General features: G+C 39.9%; 1 protein-coding gene across 2 annotated transcripts in view; it reads left to right on the top strand.

The window, feature by feature from the left end:
* The window catches only part of nkain2 (sodium/potassium transporting ATPase interacting 2), a gene marked incomplete at both ends in the record, with an annotated part of 61,467 nt that extends 40,682 nt beyond the window's left edge, over positions 1–20,785 (top strand). Inside the window, 3 exons of one of the 2 annotated variants that reach the window (XM_080047695.1) lie at positions 4,555–4,755; positions 16,339–16,399; positions 20,700–20,785. In XM_080047695.1, the coding sequence (XP_079903821.1) occupies positions 4,555–4,755; positions 16,339–16,399; positions 20,700–20,785 (348 nt within the window). The remainder of the gene's footprint in view (positions 1–4,554; positions 4,756–16,338; positions 16,400–20,699) is intronic. The other variant, XM_080047696.1, reaches the window with a different exon arrangement.
* Between the last annotated feature and the right edge of the window lie 985 nt (positions 20,786–21,770).

Here is a 21,770-nt window from a genome sequence, read left to right as displayed (position 1 = left end):
TTAATTTGATGATCTGCTGCTGATCTCTCTGGCTGGACACACAACAGGCTGTTGTTATTGTCTGTCTGCTTGACTACATGACTGCTGGAGCTTGATTGAATGCTTTAAGTATACAAGTTGTTCGATGGTATGTCAGTGTGTGTGTGTGTGTGTGTGTGTGTGTGTGTGTGTGTGTGTGTGTGTGTGTGTGTGTGTGTGTGTGTGTGTGTGTGTGTGTGTGTGTGTGTGTGTGTGTGTGTGTGTGTGTGTGTGTGTGTGTGTGTGTGTGTGTGTGTGTGTGTGTGTGTGTGTGTGTGTGTGTGTGTGTTGCCTGATTTTTACAGATGTGTAGAACCACTGGATGCGGCCTTAACCCATAGTGCCTAAATCATGTGTGTGTGTGTGTGTGTGTGTGTGTGTGTGTGTTCAGGGAGCAGATGCTACTCAAAACCAGCACTCCCTCCCTTATGCCCTCTTCCTGTTTATCCATTCAGAATAAATGTGGGTCTAGAGCCTAAAAAATTATGGACTAAGAACTAATCAATTGACACTTTTGGCCATTTCCACTCCAGACAGATCTCAGAGCCTGGTCTGGACTGTGAACATATGCATATCCTACAAAAACTGCATCAATAGATAAAAATAACAAGTGTTCTGTTTACGTCACATCTGCTTTGATCAGAATTGGGCACCATGTCACTAAATTATTAATTTCCAAGTGCCCTCATTTTTTTAGAGCCTTATTTTTATGTTTTGATGACACACATTTTTTGACATTTGGTTGCCTCAGTTTAATTATCAGGCCAATGGAATGAATTGAAATAACATTTTCAGTGGGCTTTTTCTCCTCCATCCCTCCATCTCTTGGGAGAGGAGGACAAAGGAAAATAGCAAAGTGGGAAATTGAGGGGAAATTGAGAGAGAGAGAGAGAGAGAGAGAGAGAGAGAGAGAGAGAGAGAGAGAGAGAGCAGGGTGAAGACAGATGTGGTTCATTGAAGCGGCACTAGCCCACAGTCAGAGACAAAGACCTGAGAACATGGGTGCATGATCCTCAACTAGCACACTGGAGATCATGGAATGTGTGTGTGTGTGTGTGTGTGTGTGTGTTTTTTTTCCATTTGTGGTGGCAGAGTGGTGTTGTGGCGATTCACTGCTGCTGAATGAATAGGAAGGAGATAATGCCGTTTTATATTTTTTGCACTAGTCTGGTTTCCAAGCTATGTATATAGACCCTGTCACCTCAATGAAGGCATGCCTAGACATAGGATCCTCAGACATAGCAGAATGGAAATAGAAAAATGCCTTTTTGGTTTTGTCGGTAGATGTGAGTTATTAATATCGATGTGGCGTAGTGAAACCATGTACCACGTTGTCATAGATTTTATAGTTAAGTTAAAGAAATAGTTTGAAACTTTGAGAAATACGCTTGTTTGCTTTCTTGCAGAGAGTCTAACGAGAAGATTCACACCACTCTCATGTCTGTATGGTAAAAAAAGTTCAGTTGGTAGGGCGTCCCCCCCATGGGTCTCGGCCAGCAGCGGACCCGGGTTCGATTCCAGCCCGCGGTCGTTCTCTGCATGTCACTCCCCTCTCGGCCCCATTTCAACTCTGTCTCTACACTGTCAATAAAGCATAAAAATGCCAAAAAATATCTTAAAAAAAAAAAAAAAAAAACACCCGCTCCCACGACACACCCCAATATATTCATACACGCAAAAACAATCATTAGAAATAATACATAGAAGAGAAAAAATAACATAGAAAATAAAAGCAGACTACATATATAATTAAAATAGGCTATAAAAGATAGATAAAAACAGTAGGTTGTTTGATCTAAAAGATCAAACAAATAAGTTCTGTTATTAAAAAGCCTGACTAAAAAGGTAGGTTTTGAGTTTGTCCTTAAAGTAGCAGTGCACCCCGCCCTTATGACACCTTGCCAAATTCAGCTTATCATTGATAATTACTTATTTGTTAGCTTGTGTGTGTGTGTTTTCCAGAGGGCTAATTACAAAAGCACTGATAGAGACTGTACTATAATAATTATTGTCTCCCCTCCCCAACCCCGTTTCACAGAGACAATGAGAGCACGTGAACTCCAGCGAAACGGTTAACAGTAAAGAAATATAAAAAAGACGAAGAGAGGAACATTTGGAGCAAGGGAGTGACAGTGAGAGACTAACCGAGGGAGAGTGACGGTGGGGAGGAAGCTGGGGAGAAATTTAAAGAGATTTTACTCATTAAGAAAAGAGGAGCACAACAAGGAGAGAAGGCATTAATCAGAGCTCTGCGCTAATGAGGCATTTACTCATTACGCTGAAATAGAGAGGGGCCAAGGAAGAAAAGAGAGGGGAGAAAACGGGGGGTAGACAAAAGAGAGACCGCAGTGTAAATTAATAGGAGAGGAGAGAACAGTGAAAAAATTAAGAGAGAGAACAATACGGAGGGAGGTGACGGAGTCAAGTGTGGACGAGGAGAAACAATGAGAATGAGAGGGACAGGTAAAGATGAAGACATTTTGGAGCACACAGTGTAGAAGCAGACGTTGTTGATCTAAGAACTGAATGTCTTTGGTTCTATTAAATGATCTGCTATTTGTGTGTTTTCGCAAGAATAAGTCACATCAAATCAAAAAATTCCTATTGAAAGTGTTTAAACTTCAGTTGTAAAATGTACCTTTTTATAGCAATGTCCAATATTTTTGTTAAAAAAAAAATTATTCTACCATTAGGCTCAAAAACACAGATGGCAGACTTTCTATGGACAGGCAGTAAGTTGGGTTTGACAGACAAATACAAGAAGATTAAGATATATACATTTTCTGATATCTTGTTATGTTACCATACCACAGGAAAAATTAAGAAAATTAGTTTAAGGTCGTTTTTGCTTTCAGTGTGAACATGAAGGCTTTTCATTAGAATAGTGACAAAGCAGTGCATGAGCGAACATGTATGTGTGTAATATGTGTATTTGTGAGCATGTTTTTAGTGTGTTTGCGTGTGTCAGTGTGGTCTTCATGACTGTGGAATGATATATGTCTCTCCTTCCTTAGTGGAGTCGTTAATATGTTTAATAAACCCTAAACGACGACTACAGTAACTTTATTTATTTCAGGCTTTTTATAATTAAGAGGACTGAGGAGAAGCCAAAGAAGATTACCTACATTGCTGTGTGGTCTTTTTTAAATGTATTCTCCTCTGAAGTACAATTGGAAAAAAAATAAATGTTTATTTTTTCATTTTTCTTGTTGTCAGTTGTGCTGTTCTTTGCAGCTTCTGGCTCTAAATTAAAGTTATCTCTGCCAGTGATAGACTGCTCATGGCATGCTGAGGTGGACAAACAGCAAACACAGAGAAGAAAATGCATATCTGCAAAACAACAAGCCACTAAGGGCCATAAATACACAGTATTTACCTTCTTGTTTATGCCACACCATCTTGTAAGTTGTAGATAGAGATATTTGGATATCTTAAATAAATTTCATGGCAAACCATGATGACATGTTTTAGTTTTGAACTAAAACATGTCATCCTTATGGTGGAGATCAAGTGCGTAAGTCAGGGGATCACCAAAGTAAATCAGCTCCATTCTCTGGGACTTTTCGACGTCTTAACAGAAGTCTTTCTAGCAATCCATCCAGTACTTGTGTGGCTATTGGATTATATTGAGTGACATTGCTATTGTCCTTTGGTAATGTTGCCACATTCACATTAATGGGCCTCTCTCTTCCATGAGTTTTGGGATTTTCTTGCTTAAGGAGAAATAAATCGGGAGAGCAAATCATAGCCGTGTTGCCTGAAACTGAAACGGTTAAGTTACTTAACAGTTTTTTATTTTAACTTACAGCATCAAATTAAAATACATAGGCTACATTCATATATTTTAACAAATGTAGACATATTATTTTGAATCTGCCCAACCTATAACTGTTTTGCTCCACCCATTTTGATCTAAATGTTTTAATTGTTTTTGTCTCTTTATCAGCTTGTTTTGTATTTTATGTATTTGCATTGTATATTGTGTATGTATTTTTAACTCAACGTCATTGAAAAAGAGGGTCACCCCTCAATTGATCTTTCGATGTTAAATAAAGGAAAATTAATATATTTTTTTTTAACCAAGCTTCTCTCAACTTATGCTTTCTGCCTCTTTTCTTTTTATCCCTCTGGCCACCTCCAATTACTCTTCTCGCTCCCTCACTTATTTGTCTTCATCGTCACCCTGCCTGTGTTTTATTCATATCTGATCTAAGTGATCCCAGATCATTGGAATTATAAGTCTGGAGATCTATTTATAGCTAGAGCCAAGCCCTCGCCTCGCTTCTCATCTCTCCCTCTATCTATCTCACAGACCTCGATATGACAAACAGCTTTTTGAGGTTTTTAATTAAAACTTGGTTTAAGACCTGCCCTGACAAACCGCCTGCTGCTGCTGTCTTGTTGCTGATCTGCCTTATGTCTGAGGATTTAATTCAACTCTCTCTCTCTCTCTCTCTCTCTCTCTCTCTCTCTCTCTCTCTCTCTCTCTCTCTCTCTCTCCTTCTCCTGTTTGTCCATCTTACTCTACCCTGCCAGGACTCTGACCTTGTCCTGACCTTCAATCTGTCCATGCATCGCTCCTGGTGGATGGAGAACGGCCCGGGGTGCAGGGTGACACCCATCAGCCCTCCTCCCTCCTGGGCCCCGGAGGACCACCGATATATATCTATAGCTGGCTGTCTGATGGACTTCCAGTTCATAGAGGTGGCTCACTCCTCGCTGCAGATACTCCTGGCTGTAAGTATTTTTAGCTAAAATACGAGTTTAGCTCTGAAATTTCAAACTTGACATCTCAGGTTACGGCTTTGAACCGCCTTTAAGTCATAATAGGTGTGACCTGTTGCTCACCGTGGATAGTGCTGTAGATATGTAGCCCTGATAAAAAACAGGCAAACAGTTAGCCTGGCTTTCGGTACACATATGGTCAGTGACCAAAGGTAAAGAACATAGATAAGGCTCTATTTAGAAAAAGATACAGGATTTAAAAGGTGAGTCGCTTTGAAAATGTTATACCGGATAACCAATGTGAAAGGAATGGAAATTGACAGTCAAATCCGAGTTTAGCAACTGTTATTAGGCAAAGCCGGCTTCTCAATCTTTACGGCTGAACCTGGCTAGATTTGCAGCCAGTATTTAAGCTAAGTTGGGCAAACACATAGTGAATCCAACACTGACTCTGACTCCAGCATTAGTTGATTATTTTTTTGGACACTTAGATGCAGTGAAAGCAGCTGTAAACACAACATTGGCAAATGGGTTAGAAAACAGCTTCTTATTAACACATTCAGTAGGAAGGAAGCAACATATGTGTTTCTCCAGAGCAAGAACTACAAATTTGAATGATTTTAATGTTTTTACAAAGAATGGATTTTTAATTGAAAGAGTCACAGAGTACAAATATCTCGGCATCTGGTTAGATGATAAACTCACTTTTAATTTCCATATAAAAAATCTTGTTTGTCGACTACGACAAAAAATTGGCTATTTTTATAGGAACAAAACCACCTTCCCTTTATTTAGTAGGAAAAGGATTATTGAGGCAGTTTTTATGTCTGTCCTTGATACGGTGATGTGGTTTACCGGCATGTATCTCATTCATGTCTTAAACTCCTAGACTCTGTTTTTCACTCTGCTTTAAGGTTCATCACAGGAGATGCTTATGACACACACCATTGTCTTTTATATGAAAAGGTTGGGTGGTACTCCCAACGTGATGCACATTGGCATATTTTTATTTTCAAAGCCTTGACCGGGAAGCTTCCTCGTTATTTAACAGAAATGTTGCAAATTTCAGATGGGCTTTATCAGACCCGCTCCACTGACATGCTCATGCTTTATGTCCCACAAGCCCGGTCTGAGCTGGGAAAGACAGCTTTTAGCTTCAGTGCCCCCGACTCCTGGAACAATTTACAGCAACAAATTAAACTAAATACCTTCATATCCTTTAATCAATTTAAACAAACTATCTTAAATCTGCCAAACTCTACCTGTAACTGGTTTAATTAGGCTATATTGTACTTTCACCCATTTAATTTCATTTTAATTGCTGCCACTCCTCACCACTATGTAAATGTTTCAATTGTTTTTTTTGTTTTTTGTTTTTTTCTTCTCTTCACCTGTTGTTGTGTATTTGATGTATTTGCATTGAATATTGTGTATGCATTGTTGTTTTTCCTTGGAATTTGTTTGAACTCGACACCATTGAAAATGAGGGTCACCCCTCAATTGGTCTCTCGAGGATAAATAAAAGTTAAATGAAATGAAAATGAAAAATTCATTTGGATTTTGGAGTCGAGGCTCTGGCCACCCAACAAGTCGAAGCCCAGCTTTCATTCTCCTCGTAGTTTAATGGTCTCTCCACCAACACCTTGGGGAAATATCTGGCTCTTTTACTGCTAAATGTTCAATGGCTAGTCGCTGTCGTTTTCTGTCTGCCGTTTGGTATCAGAAGTAGAATTGTGGCTTCTTGTTTCTTCTGGAGACTGAACTATTTAAAAAAAAACTAGGAGCTGGACGACGCAAAAATGTTCTGCAGAGCTGATGTGAACAGCAGAACAAATTGATGTATTGGGTCCGCCATCATGAGCATGTATTTTCACATTGCACATAGTCTTTTACCCTTGGAGGTTGATGCCTCATCTAACTCTCAGAAAGAAAGAAAAACTATTTACCAAAATATTGAATTCCTTTTGGTTTTAATTGAAATATCTGCTGTACATGCTCAGGGTTGTAATAGGCTACATGCAGCAGTTAAATTATGTGCTTTGTGTGTGTGTGTGTGTGTGCGCGCCACAGTGCCTTTGAATGAAGGCAATTATTCAATTGATGCTCTATACACTTACAATCAGTAGTACATTAGGTTTAATGTATTCTAAAATGTATTACAACCATGCCAGCTTCTTAGCCTGTTGCAAGGGAATTGTGAGTGATTATGCAACTCTGTGGTTTAAAAAAACAAACATCTAGGTTCCATTAAGTTAACAACTTCATACCCTTATTAACATAGAACGAGCTGGATGAGATGCTTTTTCTTACTCTTTTTTTGTGTGAATCTCTTATCTGCTCCCTCTGTCCTATTTCATTGTCTCTCACCCTCGCCCTTTGTGTTTCTTCCTCTCCTGTGCTGTCAAACTGCGATAATTAGCAGGATCAGGAGAGACAGCATAGAGAGAGGAATAAAGAGCTGAAATGAGGGAGGCCTGTCACTTTACATCCCAGTCTCCCCTGTACTGTAGCTGGGGTAATTCCCCCGGGCTCACTCGCATGCATATGAATAGAAACGCACACACAACAAACAGGCCTACGCTCTAATGTGACTACGTGCGTTATTATACCAACTATAAAAGAGAAGAAGAGTTTGGGAGTTTCAGTCTGTTTCTCACTCATGCATCCTCCACCCTAACTTAGCTTGACTGTCCCTCTCTCGCTGGCCTCTCCTCGTGCACTCTCTGTCAATCGATATAGTGGTACTTATAGTGTGGCCGAGTGCCAAGCCACCACACAGCCGTACCACTGTCTGGCTGTAATTGGTGTGTGGAAACACTGCCATGCTCCATGAGCACACACACAACAGTCTGACTGGTGCACTGGCTGACTGGCTGGCTGCTTCACTGTAATTGGTGGAAACACTGTCAGGGTCCTTAGTAACCTACGTTCAACCCGGTCGACGGGCTGATTGAGTAGGTGAGGCGTTAAGGGTTTTGGTTTGGTTGGGTTGGGTTGGACTATAAAGTGACTGGTGTTCTGCATGTTCACTTGTTAGCTGGCTGGTTAATTGAGAGGGTGCACTTGTGACTGGCGAGTGCCGAGGTTGACAGATATCAAGACACTTTTGGATGGACAGGATAAAGAAATCTCAAATGATGATGCGGCTGAACATTGCGTGGAAGTCAGGAAAGCCACTAAGGCATTTCAGCTGCCAAGGTCTTCAATAGGGCATGCTTTTTGTTTGGCAATGGGTGGTAGGTTGGTTGGATATGTGATGGACCGGTTTGCTGGCTCACTGCCTTTTGTCTCTTGTTTGCAGTTATAGGTCCATCTGTTGTAGAAGTTTAGGTATACGGGACGCACACCATATCATGTGAAGATATATTCCTACACGGGATAAGAGATGTTTTCATAATTTTAGCAAATTACCCAGCTTCTTCCATCTTCAGGTTATCTGTCCTGCTACTACTATCAGCAGTGTGAGTTTGTGTGAGCGTCTCTTCTACACACACCACCACATTCCCTATCCTCCAGACTTTACGAAAACACTGTCTGTGGATCAGGGCGCATCAGTTGACCCTATTTGTCCTACTTCGATGTTTGGTCAAACAACATTCGCAATCAGTCATGTCTTTGAGCCTCTTTCTGCGTCCTATATCAATGTATTAAGTTATAGTATAAGATATCATGATAATTATTCTCATATTAAACAAATTGAAAGCTACCACTATCACTTTCTGTGGTAAGTACATTGTTGGATACATGCTTTTGTGGAGTCTGATTATTTGTGTCTGCTGTGCATTGTCATTGCTCTGCCAACATCTGTCTGGCAATAAAAACCTTTCTGATGCTAAATATTGAGAAGGGAAAGTATTCGGGAGTGGAACATGGACGAAGGGACAAAAGAATGAGGAACGAGTTGCGGAGAAATTATGGAAATGTCCAAAGGGCCTTTAGTTCTAGTTTCTAATTATTTAGTGCATGAGTAACTGCCTTATAAATGATAAGCTAATTGTTTTGCTGCCTGACACTTACAGGTAATTACTGTTATTTCTGAAGAGTTAATTGACTGATTAGTTTTCCAAACTGCAAAACACGAAGGGGTTTCTTTACAATTAGGTGCACACACAGTATGACGATCTGCACTAGGACTGAGCATAAGGCTTCTCCAGGGAGATCCAGAGAGTCCTCTGTGAAATGTAGGCTAATGCCATCCCCGCCAGACTGTTGCACAGTGGGGTTGAGGTGTATTTTTCTGTGATCAGTTTTTTCAGCCTTAATTTACCTGCTTATAGCACAGACCGAGTGATATATTAAAAAAAAATTCACAACCAAAAAACATCAAAGGTGAGGCTTCCCACTGGCTCAGTGGTCTACTGTGCAGTGATTAGTGTGACTTCGACCAGGGTGGAAGAAGTAATCAGCCAAATCGCCTACCGTTGTTTCTGATTGGAAAGATACACTTGAAACAATGCCCTCAGCCCTCCACTGCACACTGCTGAATTACCTTGAACATAAAATGTTTACAGGTTAATGTGATGAAAATAATCCTATTACACCTATTATAAACACGTGAGAGCATTCTATGAGTGAAAGTGTACAAATTACAAACATTTTAGACTAAATACTGAACAATATCAACACGCTTATTAACATTGCGGGTGTAAAGTACAACGTGGTGAATAATTCTGTCTAATTGGCCTTCAACCAACATGCATGATAAACTCTAAAGACAGTTGCGATCCTTTGCGCAACCTGAAAACTTTTAAGCTACAGAATTTTTTTTGTACACCAAATATTTGCACGATACAAATAGAGAGCATACAAGGAACTGCTATTAGGGCAAATAATGCTGCTATTAAGGCAAATAATATACAGCCGTGCTGCACCTCTTTGAGGCTGTACTTCAGCGACAGTGCTGCTTTAGGGCTAAATGCTAACATCAGCATGCTAATATGCGCACACTAACGATGCTTACCTGCTAATGTTTAGCAGATGTAATTTCTACCATCTTTAGTGTGGTAGCATGATACCATTTGTAATAAGCACAAAATACAGCTGCAGGTAATTGGAATGTAATTAGGTTCTAATGAAGTCAAATGTTTGTTTTTTTAAATGATGATAGTATAAAATACTATAGAAGAAAAGTCAGGGGATCATCAAACCCATTTGGATACAACATCTGGGGAAGTCCCTAGAGGGCAAGAACATCTTTTACACTGACTGTAATGACACAAGATATTATTTACAAAATACACAATCAAAATCACACCTTCAAGACATTGGGTCTTAAGCACATCATATATTGTTTTTATTTTCATTTTCATTAGCTGAAGTTGATGTCAGGTAAAATTTTATTCACGGAGGCAGCACTGGGACTGAATTGGTTTACGATAGCTGTTGTTATTCAAAGATCAGGGAAGAGAAAGGAAAGAGAACAATGCATGAGAATTGAATGTCAGTCTACCAAGGCAACTGCTCTGCTTTACAGCACTAATCATATATTTGATGAATTAAGCTAAACCTCCCATTTCTTTTTTCTTTTCTTTTTTTAAATTAAGACCGCTAAGAACTTCCTCAATCATTTGAAGAAAAGCCTGCAACAAACAGATTGTAAATGAAAGCTAATTGTTGCAATTAAGAGCTGTGACATTAGATGGAAAACAAACATCTTGTGAGTGTGAGCAAGGTTTAAACTGGATTTTACTCAATTACGTTGTTGTTGCTGTAAATTATTTGCATTTTCACACACGCAACAAACAACCCAAACAAATTGAGATGAAAGTGATTGCTAATTGTTGTAGCACAGCCATTTTTTTTAATTTGACCCAAAAATATTTGCATGACAAATTATTAACGGAGCAAACAGGGACAACAATCTGGAACAAAATATTTTCTTTAGTTTCAGCCGGAATCACCTGTACAAACACAGATTTAATCCAGTGAACGTTACACCTTCATCCCAGCACAATTTGTCTGCGGAAGAACAATGCTGCTTTAATGGATTCTCTCATTTGAGAGTAATACAATTTCATGATAGAGTAATGCATCCAACACAAACAAGGTTATCACGCAGGCAGAAAAGCACTATGCAAGATTTGTGAGTGTGAAGGTTGCAGGTGTAAAGACACAGGAAATGGGAATGAATTCATTATGGATCTAAATAACGCCTAGATCATCTGAAATGTTAGTCGTACATCAACCTGTTCGTGTAGCTGTTTCGGATTTTACGAACCTTGAGGAATAAACCTTGAGAGAGGTGGCATCAGCCCTTTTCCCCCTGTGATTGTTCTGGCAAAATGCAACCTCACCTTCCTCCTTGGCAGAGGGCAAACTGCGTCATTGGGTGACTGACCTATAACTGCCTTCCTCATGGCATCTGTCCTTGCTCTTCTCAAAAGGTCTACTCCCATGATAACAAATTTTTGTTCTCAGGCTATGCAGAACACACACTGAAGTTTCTCCCTTCCCTGTCGAACAGCTGTTTGACATTCAGCTAATTTCTCCCCGAGCTCTGTTCAAACCTTCCAGGTGTTCTGAGAATCTCTACTAAGGGACCTCTAGGGACTTGATTATTGTAGGAGAGAATGATGACTCGGTTATTTTTTTTCGCATTTAATAGCGTTTTTCTTGCCACGTGGCAAGACCTACACTTTTTATGAGATTCTTGATCATTTTGGGTTATAATATCCATTATATGTTCTCACTTCACTGCCGGACTGATTCGATTATCTCGAATTGCTCCTGTAAATGCAATCTTTGCATTGTTGTGTGCCTCTAGGGATTGCAATGTCTTCTGACCATCACACATATCTCAACAACTATTTGACAGATTGTCATGAAATTGTGTACAGGCGTTAATGGTCCCCAGATGATGTTTCCCAATCACTTTGGGGATTCTTCCTCCAGGAGGATCACATTTGTGGTTTTTTTGGTGCAGCCATTAATGTCTCCCTTAGTATGAACTAATCTAGAGCCATCATCTGGTCAAACACTGTTTAAGATTTTGATAATAGATACCTGCACAAATGTTTTTCATCAGCCTAATCCAAAATGGTTAAAAAGATTAATGACATTAATAAATAGAAAACACTATAAAAGTAGAGTGTGGATCTGCAGTGCGTAAAAATTACTTTGCACTCATTATCATTGCAAACATTTGTTTAGAACATTCTGTTCAACCTATGAAGGGGAAAGATGCCAACTATTTTGGAGAGGCAAGGACATGTACATTTGACAGTCTTCTAGGATTTTCATTACTCCCTGCCTTACTTTGCTGACCCATTGTTGCATAGCTAACCACATGTTTACCACGGCAGCAAAAAACCAATGAACAGCATGTTTAGGGAATGGGAGAAAAACTGTCCTCCCGTCTCCTGGGATAGTGTGAATAAATTGGTTCCTGCTCTGAATGAGGCACAAGCCTATGTGAGGTGAAGTGGTGAAGTTAGTAGTCATTGCTTGTCAGGCTGATCAGAGCAGGTATCCTGCCCATGCTGAAGTGGGGCTATTTCCATTTCCATTTCCACTCGTCACACCAAACATCCTTCCGTTTTGCTGCCGTAACTAGGTAACCCCTAATCCAGAGACAAAATGAAAAAAGGTGTCCGTCTGGGAAACCGTGAAGCAGCTCACTTGTATCCAGTCAATCCAAATTCAGACAGAAGGTGCAAACCAGGGAGGAAATGTTTTCAACAGTAAAGACGGGAAACGGGATAAACTAAAACACTTTTTGTCATTGTTTTCTTTTGTGTGCGTGCGTGTGTGTGTGTGTGTGTTTTGAGTCAACATTATTATTTTTTATTTATTCACTAGCTTCTCAGAAATATGTTAAAACAATAAAAGGATACATTTCCTGAAGAGAGTGTACGCTTTCACTAGAATCAAGTTAAACAGTAAGAGATGAAAAGCAGTGGACACAAAAACAGTGGACCATCAAAACTTTCAACAATGAAAGCATTTGCACCGACTTAAATAGTATTGTATAAAATATGTGTAATACTAATTAAGCAAGCAAACCAAATTCTAAATGCTTAATTTCTCCAACACTAAACCCTTTGTAATACTTTCATTTAACTTTATTTGCTTTCTCATTTCACTTGGTGTCAATATAATAATTTGAATACTGTCAGTTTAGCCTAGAGTAAATTATTACAGAATAGAAAATAAATAATTAAAGGTACCTTCAAGGAGAATGTCCGTATCATTATCATCTAAACATGGCACTGGGCACTGAAAAGATGTGCATGTTTAAAAACGTATAAAAAAAAATCTAAGTCATATCAACATATGTTCCAGAATATTATTTTACTATGTAATTTTATATATATACAAATATTTTTGTCTTTTTGGCCGTGCAAAACTCAAAATGCTTTACAGTTATCAGGAAAGTTTAAACATGACTTCAGGCACCAAACCTATACTCAGACCCAGGACTCCAACAATAAGCAAGATAAGACGGATACACCTCACAGCCCCTTAGCTAATATCGGTGCACCCTGGCTATCTTATTTGGGTTTTTTTCAAGTCATGCAAAGATCTGAATCAGACTTATTGTAAACAGGATATTATCGTGGTAACATGCAGTAACACAAACTGGAATACTTGAGTATCCAGAATATTAACAGGATATTGATGTGCAGAGAAGCGCACTCTGTCACAGCTGATCAAGTGTTCTCTATTGCAGGGCGGCACAGCTCCCTGCACTCTACTCTGCTCAGTGGTACTAACAAAACGGCACCCAAAAGTCATTTTCAGAGGCAATGAGCCTTCAGTAGACAGAGCAGGGCCCCACTTCAGCTTTTACTGAATGAGACAGAACATTCTCCCAAACTCCCTTTTAAACAAAAAATTGTTGACTTCGTAAAATGTAAAGTCTCCAGTCTGCAGCGGCAGGGGACAGGAGAGGCTCTCTCTGGCTGGAGGTCATCTTAACTTTACCAAATTAAAGGTAGGGGAGAGTGGGGTAAAGTGAGACACTTTTTACACTTGCTCCCCTCTAAGCGAGCTGAAATGATTTATCAGTAAAATCTACACATTTCCCATTAATTCAGGAAGTTTCCTAGCAATGGAAATGATAAGAATTTATTCAGGAAGAAGGGCAGTGAAAATATTATTGTTTTAAAAAAAGTTGTCTTGTGTCTCACTTTACCCCAGCTTAGGGGTAAACTGAGACCGATCAGAGGAATCAAGGGGGTAAACTGATCCATAAATGTACATGTGATGTGAAAAAGAATTTCCCCTTGGGGACAATAAAGTCTAAAGTCATACTTTTTCCACTCTGAAACTACCATAACAACACATGTTGTAACAGTTAGAATCCCAGCTTGAAAACCACATATTCCAGAACTAATGTCGGACTACTAACAGAATCATGGGGTTTGGTCAATTAAGCACATTTCTTTCCTAAACACTTGAAAGTAACTCTGATCAAATACAATATATATTTCATAATGTTATAATTAACATTAAAATAACAGAAAAAAGCAGTTATATTAACACACAGTCTGGGGGTCAGAAGACAGGATTTATAGGGATCATTCATTGAATAAATCATATTGACACCCGTTCAACCATTCTACCCCCACCTCTGGCCTGCATTGTCTTTTGTCTTATTCAAACTAGTCTCCCTGCTACTTTAAATATAACTGATTCATTAAATAAGGGCTTAGACACTGTCTCGCTTTACCCCACAGCATCTGTCTCACTTCAGCCCACCACCACAATTTGAGAAAAAACTTCCTCTGGAAGTTGAATCAATTTGCTTTGGCACAACAGTTGGTTAAGTTGACAGCAATAAAATTTACTTTTACATGCAAAAAATATATTTTTGTGAAAAAAAAACATGCTTACAACAGCACCACGAAGTCCTCGCCTTCATGGACAAGGAGAAATAGGAGGGGCTTGAAAACATAATGCCCACATGACCAAAATGTGTTCCATTGCCTAGATACAGGCGATGTCTCACATTACCCTATGTCTCACATTACCTTGGTCTCCCCTATTCTTTTGTGAATGCCTTTATTTTGAAATATTCAGTCAACACTTATTTAACGCATCATCGCTTTAGCCTTTTTGTCAGTTAGGCGAATGAAATTGATGAATAGGTATATTCATAAAACAATTACTTAAGCACTGATTTTTTTAAAGGATGTCATGGATATACTGTCAATTGAACAGGTAGTGTCAGCACTCATGAACTTTACCGTCGAGATGAAGGTTCCAGCTGTGTGGCATGTAAAATAAATAAGGCATTCTACAAAACTCCTCATTCCTAATTCATGAAGCCTCCTTTGTACCCAAGATTGATTTTGTCATCACCATGTATACTTCTGTTTGGCTCAGCTTCAAGTAAATGCACCCCCGCCCCCTCACCAAAATAAAACACTGTATTTTTATAATTCATCTATTTTTACTGAGACAGAGGCGATAGAAAGTGAAATGGACAGCGATGGGAGGGAAAATAAAAGGAAAAAGATTAAGAAGGAAGGAAATAAAGATGGAGGAGGAAGAGAAAAGAAGAAAGGCAGAAGGGAAATAGTGCGAGGCAGAGAAAATAGGAGAAAAAGGGAGGGAGGAGAGGTGCTTTGGGAGCTGAACATTATTTAGACTAAATGAGGTCAAGACCTTGAGATATACACTGAATCTCAAATGTAGTTGCTCACAGTTGCAGCTCCCTGTGTGTTTACATGCTTGTGCATGACTTAGTGCTGGCATGTGTCCATGTAGTCAATAGAATATCAAGCAGGTCAATGTCATTTTTGTCCTACACTTAAAGCTTTATTCAAACAGCAAAGCCTCTTTATTTACTCACAACAACCACCAATACCTCCATCACTTTGCCTGTAGCTTTCTCTCTTATCACATTTTTATCTCTCTCCATCGCTCTTCCCTCTATCATCGCAAGATAAAAAAAGGGAGTCACTGAAAAGCCGATCTTACACTGACCACACTTTCCTGCGTCTTGTCTCCAATCAGCCACCTTCTGCATGTCGCCTTGGAAACAGGCAGCCAATGGGAGAGCAGATCAGAGAGCAAAGGTGTTCAGCTTGTGTGGACTACTTTCTAAACACCTGCAAACACACAGAGACACTTTTAATGGTATTTTGTTTTTTTACTGTCGGTATTAATTGCGCCACTGAAAAACTATGCACTGTGGATGGCTTCAAGCGGTGGTAAGAGCATTAGGGAGAACAATGCTGAGAATACCTTTTCAGTAATCACAACTTCTGTAATGTCAATCCACAGCTCTATAATAGAGATGTGGTTGTGACAGTTCCTATTGTTTTGTATTATGGTTGTAAGGTTTGAAGATGTGTATTAAAACAGTATCAGCATAGCTCTGAAACCATTGAACTTTAAGCTAACCTTGTGGTTGTCATTGAAAATGCCATGACCTATTTGTGTGTGTGTGTGTGTGTGTGTGTGTGTGTGCGTGTGCGCATGTGTGTGTCCATTGATTCAAGTGCTCTATTTCTGAGCAAAATACCACAGAGCTGTTCTGCTCCATTTACACCAACACCTATTTTATCTGTTTTTGCTCTGTCTGTCTGTGTCTGACTTGAACAAAAGAATAATCCATCCTTCTGTTTCTTCTTCTCTTTTTGTCTCTAGTTGATGGGGTTTATCTACGCCTGCTATGTGGTCAAGCTCATTTCAGAAGAAGAGGATAGTTGTAAGTACAGACAGTCACACACATGCACTCCATCACATTTTACAGCAGACCCTAAAAGTTGGCATCCTTTACAGTGGATGATCTGTGAAGAAGTAATACAATAACACATCTGTAATTGTATGGTCAATGTAAGTGATATAAACCAAATAATAAACCTAAGCTGTTCTTTTATTGAAGTGTAGTTAGTTAATCCCAGGGAGACCTAGTAGAGAAAGTCTCATACAATTGTTTGGGTTTCAACATAACACTTGTTATGGCTGCTTAATGTACATACATATTTTAAAATAGTGTATTCCCCCATTAAAACTTACCAAAGAAAAGGCTTTAAGGATGAGAACTCACCAATGTGGCAGCTTTCGTCTATCTCAGGTAACGCTGGGTTACCATAGTGTAAACTTCCCCAAATCCAATCAAGTACAGGGCAAAGTAGTTGCCAAGAGTGCTGTTTTAAAGTGACTATACTATATATAGTAACAAGTTAAATACCTACTGATAAAAAAAACTGCAGCCTACATTAGAGAAAATAAACACTGTTTAATGTATTCTTTGCACTTTTGATCTTTAGATATTCTGTATCGCTCCTACTACAGCCCCATGCTCAATGCCTTAACATGTAAACAACTCCAAAGCTTGATTGACGGCTGTGATTGAACAAAATTGGTACAGTAGATTTGATTGGTTGAAGTTCATGTGAATGGTGCTTCAAGAATCAAGGTTTCAAAGGGAACTCTGTCTGTTCGTCTTGTCCTTTCTCTCCATCCCTCTTTACTTGCCTATCCGTCCTCTAGTTCATTGTTGTGGGAACTAAGCAGCAGCTTTGAATAAAAGCATCTTGGACTGAGGGCCTTCACTTGTCCTCCGACAGAATACAAAGTGAATCTTGTAGCCTACAGCTTTTGCAGTCGGCAGCTCATTCATTTACAGTAACACGCAGAGAAAGAGACAAGAGAGAATAGAATGAGGACTGCTGCATCAAAGTTGCTTTTTTATCTTTACGCCCTCTCTCCCACATACTTAACTATTTCAACCGCCCTCACCGAGCGATAGAAATAAGGAAAATAATACAACACATCTCTTTTCTTTTTTCAATCTGTCAGCAGTACAGCGGCTCTTCATTACAACCATGTTGGTTGGGAAGGGATTGACTAGGAGCAGTATTTAGTCAGCATTTGTACTATGTAATACCAGTACCAGATAAGGACACTTGAGGGAGATCAACATGTAAATTCTGCGATGGTGGTATTTTAATGTGTGTCTGTGAGCATTAACTCCAATGAGCCAATTTACCTGAGGCCATCACTTTAGTTATTCCATTAAACTAGACGCAGCCGTTCTGCGGAAAGATCGATACCCTAGCATGTCTTATTCAACACTGAACTGAGGGATGCTGTTTGCTTCCCACATAAATATTGACAGGTAATAAACGCAGACTGGATCAGTGGAAATGGTTTATATTGCTGAGGGTGGACAAGTTTTCCTGCTTTCCTTCCTGCCCAAAGCAGATGGGGGGGGGGGGGGGGTTTGAGATCGACCACCTCTGTGTTCAGAGGTCACAGATAAATACAACAGACAAAAAATCATGAGATGGTGAACAGTTGAGAGAGATTTTACACTGTATTCATCCCACTTCTAATGCAGTATAATTGAGTTTCAGGGGTTATTGTGAGATGAGAGGTTTTTTAACGCTGCATTTGAATACGCTTTGTGATGACAGGAAACCTAAAATGCCATTTGTTCCATGTCTAAATAATTAATGTCTAACGGTTATTATTTGGCCTTTGCTCAACCGTTGTATTTCGGCCCTTGGCTCTCGGCACTGCTTGTTTTTGCAACCTGGGAGAGAGTTTGTTGGAACTAAACAACAGCTACAGATGAAAAAGATCTGGAGTTAAATGCTGCTTTGGACCTTTACGAGTTACGTCATTCTTATCTTTGCTGTTGCAACTGAAATCTTTGGGCAGCAGCTTGAAATTATTAACCTCTATCAATCAATCTCTTGTTTAAAGGCCAAGAAAACCTGTTTTCTCGATTAGCTTCTTTCCATGAGTGATGGAGTCCAACATAGACACACTCCTTACTGCCAAAGTGAGAACAATTTTGGTTGTTCTGTTTTTTTCCCCTCTTTGATCTTGCTTTTTCTCACTGTTATGAAAAATATGTCACATACACATACCATATGTCAATGCAACAAACAATGTGATTTGTTTGATGCCATCAGAAACCATCCAGATTCAAACTGAGGTTTCAGGCCACTGTTAAGGCTTAATAAATATGTTTGCCAGGTCACATGCATTATTTTTATGTTGCGAATGTTTCGTTTTGTTCGGAATAATGTTTGGCTTTGTGTTGCCGAGTGTTAACTTGAATGTTGCTGTGGCAAGCGCAGTGCGGTTATGCAGTCTGGAGACTAAACAATAATCTGGGAGCTTTGTTGGGAAATGTGCCTTGGGTGATGAAGCTAATACTCACTGAGGACCAATGAAGATTGTGAGTTGCTGAGAAAGCTAATTACTATTACTCTGATAATTATTCCAGGCGCGTGTGTGTGTGTGTGTGTGTGTGTGTGTGTGTGTGTAGGTGTGTGTGTGTGTGTAGGTGTGTGTGCCTGTGTCTTATCTGTCTCGCCACTACTCAAATGTGTCCGACAGATTCTTCAAACATGCAAACATGAACAATGTGCATACAGGCGCACACACAAGCCAAAAGATTGCAATCTTTGTATGGTCATTGTTTGTGTAAGCATTGAGGACACTTCCGTCAACATTCACAACTAGAAAATAACCAAACACAATTATAATCAAGAGATTTCACCATTACAAATCAGGACATCTGTGTGCGGCTCAGACTGCTCATGTTCTTATGCACTCATTGTTAAAAAACCTGGGTCTCATAAATAACATATCGGAGTTTTTCAATTGGGACGCTATGGCTTTGATAGTCCACACAATGACAAGGTTAGAGGCTCCATTTCCTCCAGTGTTCAAAGGGTTGAGTATGGCAGACGCTCGGCCGAGACTATTTGACTGCAGCATGAATCAGCAGGAAAGCCTCACCGTTCGCACCAGGCCAATCCTACCATAAAAGGATCCGCACAAAGAAAGAAGCACATCAAGCGCAGGCAGTGGCTCTGCATTGTCTGACGAAACAGCTGTAACCAGACGAATACGCCTTAAAACATCACAGTACTGCTGCGGTAGAGGCAAACAGCTGCAAGACAAAGCCTATCAGCGTGGTGAAATCAAAGTATTACACAAATGCATTGAGAGGATTAAGAAAGTGGGAAAACTCACAGCCAAGACGCAGGGTCTCGTTAGGAATCCTTCTTACATAAACTCAACAGAATTAAAAGGAAAAAGAAAAAAAACATGTGAGACAGATGCCTCGACTCGTAGACTTGAAGCAATGCTGTGATAAAGAAAGGCAAATCATTTTCATGCTGAATGTTTCCTTAACCAATTCTTTGGTAATCAGTTAAAGTCGTGCTTCTGCATTTTGTTAAAGAGATCAAGGCATAATTATCCTTTTTTGCTTTCATACCAAGTGTTACATGTGAAGATACTATCCTCAGCTAGAGAAACTATTCCCTTAAAGTTAACGCATGATTTTCACTACTTATCATGAGATGTAAATATACAGTATATATAAATACATAACAACTCAGGGACACGCAGACTAGTCAGTTTAATCAACGCATTCATTGGTGAATTAAATTGCCTTAAGGTATTTGGATGTATATCCCCGCTGATTGCAGGCCAAAGCCACAAGTATAGCTACTTTCATCTCGGCGGTGACAGCTACGTTCCGCGTCGTACTTGAGGTTATGAAATCTCACTAGATAAATAAGAAAGTATCCTGCTGATCAAGGCTAGGTAGTAGCCTTTCATGAGCTCTCCAACATCAAAGTGAAAACAGTATATATACCATGGCTTCCTCTTCTTCAGAAGTCCAGGCTCTCTCTGCCTCAGTACAAGGAGAGCAACCACCTGCTAGCAGCTCCTCAGCCCGGGAATATGTAGAGCCATCCTAGATAATTCAGGAGGTAAGCGTATTCTCCCGGCATAAATATATCGCTGCACAAGCCTTAGTCTTCCTGCTAAAAATAGAAAAATTAGACTTGCATCAGAGAGGTTTCATGCAGCCTTACAACTCCAACCCTGATTAGCTCCTAGGGCAGCGGTGCTAGAGGTAGCGGCTCTGGTAGTGAATGTGCTGTTGAGCCCCATGTAGGTGTAGGAGGCCCAATGCAATGTATCATCTGTGGCGGGAGCTCCGTTCTTTAATTGGTGGTGTTTTTGTGCAGTTGACTTTATAGGTGGGTTCGACTCCTATGGTTACCAGGGGCCCCAGAAGACCTCCCACCTTCAACTACAGCCCATGTACATGTGAGTATAGAAGTCATTTAAAAGAAAAAGAAAAACTATATATATTTTGTCGAACTGTTCGGATGATTTTTTCTTTTCACATACTCACAACATTAGTCTTGAATGTTAGGGTGAAAATGACATAGTATATAAGTCATGATCAGAAATGAGGCTTTCGTTAGCTCGCCTCCGTGAATCTTCCAAACGGCAAAGAAATCCACTCCGGATCCTCAGGTCAGGTGGGCTGATGGGTCATATATTCAACACCTCCGTCAACAGCATACAGTGTTCATCTGCGTTTGATATCTGGAGCTCTGCAGCAAGGGTGATAGAAAGCACATTTTCGCTGTATCAGCATAAGGGCTCACATTTATCAGCCCAAGGTCCCATCAGTCATCACCGTTGTACCTTTTTATCATTGCCCTCACACGTGGCAAATAAAGTAGGGGGGGGGGGGGTGTTATGAAAGCCCTTATATCCTAGATGACGTTCAATGTCGAAGCTATGTTATCATAATCAGACATTTCACCCCACGTTGGCTGAAAAGGGTCCCCCTCGGCCCTCATGAATAGGTTTTGATATCATGGAGGCTTTCATTTTGTACTATTGCAAGATTCTAGTCTATATGATGATTCCCTGAGACTCAAACAGAGAGTTCCAGTTGTATCGAGACCTAAAGCTATATTTTGAGTCTGGAGAGCCAATAGGCAAACACATATTGACTCCAAGTCCAGGCTTAAATTAGCCCAGCATCAATCTCACTACGATTCGTCCTGTGGAAAGTGACAAGCAAAACCGAATGAAAAAAAGAAAAAGCTACACCTCTGTGACATAAAAGAGCCCAATAAGAAATAATGGCCATTCCACTGACGTCTAGGAGACAGGTGATCAATAACTGTTTTTATTAGAAAAAAGAGCCAGAGCAAATTAAAGAGAGAGAGAGAGAGAGAGATAAAGACAGACAGGGAGAGAGAGAGAGAGGTGGAGAAGGAGAAACTGGCATCAAGATG

This window comes from Ammodytes marinus (genome assembly GCF_949987685.1).
Source record: "Ammodytes marinus genome assembly, chromosome: 19".
Taxonomy (NCBI): Eukaryota; Metazoa; Chordata; class Actinopteri; order Uranoscopiformes; family Ammodytidae; genus Ammodytes; species Ammodytes marinus.
The sequence above is the reverse complement of the archived record's forward strand: the minus strand, read 5'-3'. Positions and strand labels throughout refer to the sequence as shown.